The sequence below is a fragment of the Chrysochloris asiatica genome, unplaced genomic scaffold, assembly GCF_000296735.1.
Source record: "Chrysochloris asiatica unplaced genomic scaffold, ChrAsi1.0 scaffold00125, whole genome shotgun sequence".
Taxonomy (NCBI): Eukaryota; Metazoa; Chordata; class Mammalia; order Afrosoricida; family Chrysochloridae; genus Chrysochloris; species Chrysochloris asiatica.
Window position 1 is genome coordinate 6008124 of NW_006408643.1, and position 8489 is coordinate 6016612.

At 54.4% G+C, this 8489-nt stretch overlaps 1 protein-coding gene across 3 annotated transcripts in view; it reads right to left on the bottom strand.

The window, feature by feature from the left end:
- Positions 1-3003: 3003 nt before the first annotated feature.
- FZR1 (fizzy/cell division cycle 20 related 1 (Drosophila)) overlaps positions 3004-8489 on the bottom strand; it is a 7783-nt gene continuing 2297 nt past the window's right edge. For 2 of the 3 annotated variants that reach the window (XM_006868952.1, XM_006868951.1), the window contains 7 exons: positions 7203-7268; positions 6851-6953; positions 6587-6771; positions 6204-6437; positions 5849-5953; positions 3165-3257; positions 3004-3045 (listed from right to left, as the gene is read on the bottom strand). In XM_006868952.1, the coding sequence (XP_006869014.1) occupies positions 3004-3045; positions 3165-3257; positions 5849-5953; positions 6204-6437; positions 6587-6771; positions 6851-6953; positions 7203-7268 (828 nt within the window). Of the gene's footprint in view, positions 3046-3155; positions 3258-5848; positions 5954-6203; positions 6438-6586; positions 6772-6850; positions 6954-7202; positions 7269-8489 lie in introns of all 3 variants that reach the window. The other variant, XM_006868950.1, reaches the window with a different exon arrangement.

Consider the following 8489-nt stretch of genomic DNA (forward strand, 5'->3'; position numbering starts at 1 on the left):
GTCTGTTATGCTGTCTAAAGACAGTATTTGAAATGAACAAATCACTGGTTTTGCAATGATGCTGGAGAACACATGATAGAGTTCTGCAAAACCAATGATTTGACTCATAGTGACCCTATATTTAGGGTTTCCGAGAAGCAGCTGGTGGGTTTGAACTGCTGACCTTGTAGTTCGGCAGTTGATCCTAACAAAGTCCAGTGTATCAGATCCTACAACACCACAACAGGAGTCCTTAAATAAAAAACCCAGAATCCAACCTTCCACTGCCTGTCCCTAGCTCTTGCCTTGGTCTCTTTGCCCACTCTGTAGGGACTGAAGACTCCCTGTGGCAGCCAGAGGGCGCCAGTGAGCACCTGAGTCAGACCATCCCCACTGCCCCCAGCCTTCCAGGGCTCCCACTTCCCTTAGGTCCAAGTCCTCGGCTAGGTCCACAGGACTCTTCAGGCACCGCCCCCTCCCTAGCCCATCCTTCTCTCTTCCCCTGGCTCACTCCGCTCCAACAACTCTTGGCTGTTCCTCCAACTCGCCAACCCCGTCCTGCTTCAGGGCGTGTGTACCAGTTGTACCTTCTCCCCAGTTTTCTCCCTCACTCCCTGATTTCCTTCAGGTCTGTTCTAGAACGTTAGGTTAGCAGTGAGCCTGAATTCAAAGCCCCCTCTTCCACACCACTCTCCGGAATAACACTTCTGTCTTGTTCCTCCTTTGACTTCCCCACAAGCTGCACTCACAGTGCAAGGCTGGGCCTGGGCCTGCTGTGGTCCAATCAGCAGGGCTCCGCTGCAGAAATGGGCCTGCCTGCTGCTCCCTCTCCTCCATCAGGGCCCAGCCCCCACACAGCCGCTCATCCAGCCCAAGTCACTCTCTTCTCTGTACAAACCTGTCTCTGGAGGGTGTCCATCTGGCTGTGGCCCCCACTGCATTCATTGGCTCCCAGGGATGTCATCCCATTACTCCATTTCACCCTACCCCCGTTCCACCTTCAGAAGCCCCTCTGCTGGCCCGCACTGCGGCACCTGTTAGCAGTTTCACATTTTTAGTTCCCGTCACCCTTTATTGCTAAAAGTGACTTAGAGGAAAACGATGGCACAAACCCTGCCTAACCCTTCCCCTACAACGTGTCCCATCCATGCCGGTCTTTGCTGGGCCCTATGGGGATGCTCTGGTAGCGTAGTGGTTACGAATTGGGCTGTGAACCTTAAGGTCAGCGGTTCGAAAGATTTACACCCTCGGAAACCCTGTACAGGGTCGCTATGGGTTGGACCTGACTCGATGGCACTTAACAACAACAACAACATGGGGACGCTAGGCATTAAGACTCCACATTGCTGATGCGCAGACCTGGTCCCAAGGGCTACCAATCCTGCGGGAACCAGGGCAAATGCACAACTCAGCAAACCAGCAGCTCCCCACCATGTGCGTCCCCCACAGGACCTGACCCCTCGCTGCAGAGCACTTCCTACGTTAACTAGGCCTGGGAAACGCGGGGCGCATGAGCTATAAGGGGGTGAGCTGTGCACACGGGTGTCCAGCGCTAGCTGGGGCTACCCCCCCACACACACACACACACATGTGACCAGACAAACAGCGGCCCTGCTGCGAATCGGCAACTTGTTTAATGACAAGGACGCGGCATGAGAGCCTGGTGGTAACGCCACATCACCATCCATGACGGGTCTGAGTGCCCAGCCGCCACCCCCCTGGCATCCTCCTGGACATGGGCACTCGCCTCGCCCAACCCCACACAGACCACCAGAGGATCTTTGGCAACCGCATTGGGACGGACGGGACGGGTCAGGTCGGCGCGGGGTTATTAAAAAAACAAAAAATACCAACAAAAAAATCTGACCGCTCAAGCACACACATCTACATACAGAGCCCCCAACAACAGGGTGGGGGCCTAGCTGCTCCTGGGAAGCCGTGGCCTAGGGTGGGGTGGGGGTTGGCAGACCACTCCCCCCATACCTTTGACCTTAGCCTCCCAGGACTCTAGAGAAACACACACACCCCTAAGTCACAGATACGTATGTACATGCGCAGTACACCTGGTAGGGACAACACAGTTCTGTGGGGGTGGGGGAGAAGCGGGGTTTCCTAAACAAGAGCCGAGTGCCCCACCTGCAGACCCATGCCTCTGTCCACCTCCCTGTAAACGCCCCCCAGGGGCCAGCACACGGCCAGTCATGGGGAGGTGGGGATGAGGCGGGAGGCCGAGGGGGTGGGGCCCACGTGGCTCTCGGCTGCAGTGCCCTTGTCCAGGTCTGTCACTCGACTGTCTCCTTTGGGTCCCGCTGCTGTGTCCAGTTGGCCTGGCCTTGCTGCTCTTCCCAGGGCCTGCTCCGAAAGTGGCAGCCGAGGGCCAAAGCACGACCCCGGCCCAGCCTGAGACAAAAGTGCATCCCCTTAAAGTCACCGCGCCAAGTATGGGGTCGCTGAGGGCACGACTGGCTGGGAAGGGACCCCGAGTCCAGCGGGGAGGAGTCAGGGGGTCTGGATGGGAGGGAAAGGTGCTCATCCAGGTGCCGGTGGGCTTTGGCAGCTGTCGGGGCTGCTGCGCCCATGTCCCCTCCACTGTCTGTTCAGGTGCAGCAGCAGGGGTCAGTGGGGGGGTGTGCAGGGAGCATGCAGGCCCCAGGTGGCAGGGCTGGGGTTCCAGAAGGTCCTGTCCACGGCGGGCAGTGGGGACAGGTGCGTCAGAGGGGGACAGTCCAGGTGGAGGCCTCCAGTCCACTGGGTGGGCACTTGCCGTTTGGGAACATTGCTGGGTACCCCAGCCTCGTCCCTGCCCCAGACACGGGCCAACACAGTTCACAATCGGGCATTTAATTGGAATCCTCAGGGTTCTCCAAGCCCAGCTTCCCGACCCCCCGCTGCTGCCTGGGGAATGCGTGCAGGGGAAGGGCCGAGCACGTGCACGGGGAGCTGGCCGCTGTCTTGTTTGTCTGTCTGTCTGTCTGTGGGTCCCTGGCCGTGATGACGGGATCCTGGCGTGGCGCCCCACCTGCTTTATCGTATCCTGGTGAAGAGGTTGAGGACGGACACGGATTCCTGTGGGCGGGGGAGACAGGAGCGGGCTGTAGTCTGGGATGACTCCATGGCAGAAGCAGGGAAGGCTGGTGGGGCCGGGGGTGGCGGGTGGGGGGCACTGCGATACCGACCCACTTTACCTTTGTTGAACGGGTTTTGCTAAAGACGTTCCAGAACCTCAGGGTCTCATCTCCAGCCCCGGTGACAATGGCCTCTCCGTCAGGGGACATGGCCTGCGAGAGACGTGGAAACAGAGACCCCTCAGTGTGTGGGGCTCTGAGGGCACAGAGCCCACTGGGACCAACCAAGGACTATGGGCAGGAAGGGCAGACAGGCCCCACCCAGTGGTTTCTGCACAACATACTGGCCTCCCTCAGACCGACTTTGTAAAACACCCACAGAGGAGCCCCTACAGAGGGCCAATGCGCATTACTCTGGGTTTGCGTCTCCCTATTAATTTTTTTTGCTTAAAAAAAAAAAAACAACTAATATAAAGAACTTTAAAATATATGTACGTGTGTATGTGGGTGGGGGGAGCTTTAAAAAATTCATGGGAAAATTCCATGGTCTCCTAATTTCATTTTCCCACAGACTTCTTTGAAGCCCCCCTGCAATCTGAAGCTGCATCAATTTGCTAAAAGATTTCCATTTGTATTCTGTCCACTCCAGGGCCTTGTTCCTCACCGGTGCCTTCAGTGGAGCTTGGATGTCTTCCTTCGGTACCACTGGTTCTTGATCAGATGCCCCCTTTGAAATGCTTGACTAGTGACCATTTCTTCTTGTTACAGAGACTCTGTATATTCCTTCTATCTCCTTCTGATGCTTTCTGTACCATTCATTCTTTTGCCCTTTACAACTTTCAATATTGCAACTTGAAGTCTGAAATTTTTCTTCCATTCTTTCAGCTTGAGAAATGCTGAGTACATTCTTCCCTTTTGATTTTCAACTTCAGGTCTTTGCAGGTTTTATTATAACACTGTTGTTGTTGTTGTTGTTATGTGCCACCGAGTCGGTTCTGACCCATAGTGACCCGGTACAGGGTTTCCGAGGCTGTAAATCTTTATGGGAGCAGAAAGCCTCATCTTTCTCCCGTGGAGCGGCTGGTAGTTTCAAACTGCTTGCCTTAAGGTTCGCAGCCCGATTCGTAACCACTATGCTACCAGAGCTAGACTTTGCCTTTTAAATCTTCTGTTCAGCTCTTTTCTCTTTCCTTCCAGTTGCTTTAGCTACTTTATGTTCAGAGTTTCTTCTGACATCTACTTTGGTCTTTTCTTTCATTCTTTATTAATGATTTGTTTTTGCTTTCTTCATGTACGATGCTCTAGATGTCCCCACAACTCATATAGTCTTTGCCCATTAGTGTTCAATGCACCACATCTACTCTTGAGATGGACTCTCCATTCAGGTGGGATATACTCTAGGTCGTGGGCTGGTCTTTCTTTTCCTCAGCTTTAACGTGAACTATATGAGCAGATGATGGTCTATTCTGTTGTTGGCCCCTAGCCTTGTTTGGACTGATGTTACTGAGCTTCTCCACCATCTTTTCCCACAGACAATTGATTTGATTTCTGTGTATTCCATCTGGCAAAATTCTCTCATGCCCCCTCTAGTGTCATTTCTGTTGCCATGTCTGCATTTTCCAACTACTGATCCTTCTTCCTCTGTTTCCCATATTCACAGTATTACCAGTAGTAATCAATGCATCTTGATTACATGTTATGATGAATTTCAGAGGGCCAAAGTTGGAAAAATGTTCCGTTTCTCCACATCTTTGGCATTCAATAGAAAGCCTGGTGGCCTTTAGGATAAGCACTAGGCTGCTAACCATAAGGTCAGCAGTTCAAACCCAACAGCTACCCAAAGGGAGAACCAGGAGGCTGTCTGCTCCCACAGACTGATAGCCATGAAACCTTACACAGCGTCACTAGGAGTCGGAGTCCACTTGAGGGAAGTGAGCTGGTTTGCGTTGGCTTCAGTGGTTGGTAGCAAACTTGAGTAATGGTTGTATTCACTGGTCTTCCTGAAAGGTGCATGGCTGTTACCCTGTCACTGATGGCGTTGGTCTTCAGGAGACGTTCTTTTTGACAATGAGTGTGACGTATTTGTCAACCCTGGTGCAGTAGACCATAGGACATGTCACTGACTTCAATTGAAAGCAGCTCACTATGACATCCATTCAAGCTGCAGAGGTCCCATTTCATGTCTGACCACCTCCAGGTTTCATTCCATTTCCTGATTACTACTGGAGGTTTGCAGCTGGTTCTTCACATCCTGAGCCATGCCATGCCAACATAAAGGCCCTGAAGGCATCACTCCATCCACGTCAGTAAGGCCAACTCTTCCCCAGTCGTGTTTTGAGTGCCGTCCCACCTGAGGGGCTCGTCTCGGGCCCTGGAGCCACACTATTCTGCTTCTGTTCACTAAGTTGTCATGGGTCAAGTTTGTTGTTTAGAAGAGGACCGCCAGGTCCTTCTTCCTAGTCTGCCTCAGTCCACCACAGGAGGCCCTGTTGATATCTTAAACATCAGTGGCGTAGCCTCCTGCATCACAGCAACACGGAGGCCACCACAGTACAGCAAACCGAAAGACATGCATGGCAGCCATAAAGATGCCAGCCCTGGAGACCCTGTCTCAGAGGGTGGCTATGGTCAGAAGCCACTCAGCAGTGTGGATTCTTTCTTCTACCAGGAGGTGGGCAGAGCTCCTACCAGATGGGCTGGGATGCCTGGGGAAGCATCTTCACATGTTGACATGACCCAACGCTGAGAACTAGCCCACCCACACTGCTGCTGCGCAGGCCCGATCTGGGGGTGGCCACACTCACCAGGTAGAGCACACGGTAGGAGTGGCCAGTCAGCTTGGCCACCTGGGTCAGGGACGGGTACTTCCACACCAGGATTTGGTTTTGTGAATATCCATGAGTGCTCACCTGGGTGGAGAAGGGTACAGGTTGGAAGCACGGGATACAGGAGCCCTGGGGACTTGGGGGGGACCACTCACAACCTAGGTGGTCATGGGCCCTGAAGTCACCATATCTGGCAGGCACATTAGGGGTATAGAGTCCCCAGGTTGGGGATGGGTGTCCCCAGGGTTGGGTGCACAACCTAACCGCTCGCTCCCCGACATGGAGGAGACACGGCCCTCAGCAGCCCCCCTGCCAGGGCCCCCGCCACGCTCACCAGCTCATTGGCGTGCTTGGACCAGGCGAGGTTACACACTTGGGAGCCTGTGTCGATGCACTGCAGCGGCTGCCCGGTCAGTGTGTTCCAGAAGCGGATGCAGCGGTCAGCCGTGCCCCCGCCCGAGGCCAGCAGGCCGTGCTGGTGTGGGGACCAGGCAATGGCCTTGACGGCGGCCAGGTGCTCTGTGTACTGCTGCACGGGGCTCAGGCTGGAGTGGTTCCACACCAGCAGCTGGTGGGTGGGTGGGCAGTGAGTCAGGCAGTCCCGTCTCCCCAGGGCCCCGGGATCCCCCAACTCTGTCCGGCCCTGTGGGGGGGGGGGGAGAAGGCACTCCTCTATGGAGGAGCTGGAGTCATCCCCGAGCCTCTAAGCAGGCCTACCTTGTTGTCATTGCCACCTGAAGCAAGCAGCTGGTGGTCCGTGGACCACTTGAGCCCGCAGACCTCCTGCCGGTGGCCCTGTAGCCGCCGCTCTGACTGTAGGGGCGGCATACGGATGTCTCTCTGCAGGATCATGCGGTCTCGGCTCCCAGAAGACAGCTGGTCAGCATTCCAGGCCAGGGCACCTGTGGGGGCGGGGACAAGCAGGTGATGCCACAGCTGCCCACCAGTCACCGAGTGGGGAGTCTGGGGTCAGGGCCTCACCAACTCGTGCTGTGTGGCCCTCTAGAATGGTCAGCTTCTTCCCTGCGGCCGCGTCCCAGATCTGCACGAAGCCCTTGTGGGTGCCAACGGCCACCAGGTTCCCCTAGGACAGAGGGTAGGTGAGGCTGCCTTTCTGAGCGTGCCACTCCCAGCAGACTCTCCTCCTCACAGCCCAGTGGACCACCTGCTGGACGTCACCCCCACCGCATCCCACCTGATCACCCCACTGTTGTGCCCGCTCACTGCAGCAGCCTGCTGGAGACCAAAGTGTGAACACAATAATGTGGCAGCTTCCCTAGGGCGCCCCCCAGCTCCCGCTCCAGCCCTGCCCTACAGAGGGGCTTCCACTGACCCGCTCAGACCAGCCCACAGAGGTTACTGAGTCTCCTTCCACAGACAGATCACAGAGCCGGGTCACCTGGGGGAAGCAGACAAGTGTCACCATGAGCCTGCATGTTGGCCCACTGGTCCTCCAGGGCTCGGTCTGTCCAGCCAGCGATCTACTTTATCCACCATCCTTCTACCTGCCATCCTACCAGCCATCTATTCATGCATCCATCCACACGGCGATGTCATCACATCTATCCATGGAGTTCTGGGGTGGCACTGTGGGTTAATGCGCCAGACTGTAAAGCCGTTTGAACGGCGAAGTTGGCGGTTCAAGTTCATCAGCTGCTCCTCAGAAACACTATACAGGGTCGCTATGGGTCGGTGTCAACTCAACGGCCCTTAACAACAACAACTATCCGTGCATCCAGCCAATCAATCAACCAACCATCCAATCCCACAGCCATCCACCATCCAGCCAACCACCTATCCATCCATTCATCCCCACATCTGTCTAGTCAATCACACATCCATCCAATCACATCTACCCATCCAACCATCTATCCACACTATCCACACGTTTGTTCAATCATACATCCACCCATCTACCATCATTCAATCACATATCCATCCATCTGTCCAGCCAGCCAGCCAATCGCCCACCGACATATCTATTCTTCCATCCACCCACCCATCCAACCAACAGTCCACGTGGGGCAGATTACCCAATAAGCAAGGTAAGCACAGGCTTCTTGTTGTTGTGCCGGTGAGTCAGTTCTGACTCATAGTGACCACAAGCACAAAAGAATGAAATACTGCCCAGTTCTGTATCACCCTCACAACTGTAAGCACAGGCTTACTTGTACTTATTTACTAATCTGTCTGTTCACTACAGATCAGTAAGTATGCACAAGTAAGTCTGCACTTACCTTGCTTCCTGGGTACTTACTGTGTCCCAGTCAGGGACTGTAAATGTGAAAAAAGGCTTTGCTTCTATAGGAAGATGCCGTGGAGCTGGGAGAGAGATATGACAGTCAGACCTAAAAGCAGAATCCGTGATGTGGTGAGAGACATGTGAAACTGTTCATTACAGATTAATAAACACGCACATGGGAATCTGTGCTGACCTCGCTTGTTGGGTAATCTGGCATGGTACCCATGCATGCATGCATCCATCCACACATCCATCCATCCATCCACACACCATCCATCCATCCATCCATCCATCCATCCATCCACACACCATCTATCCATCCATCCATCCATCCACACACCATCTATCCATCCATCCATCCATCCACACACCATCTAT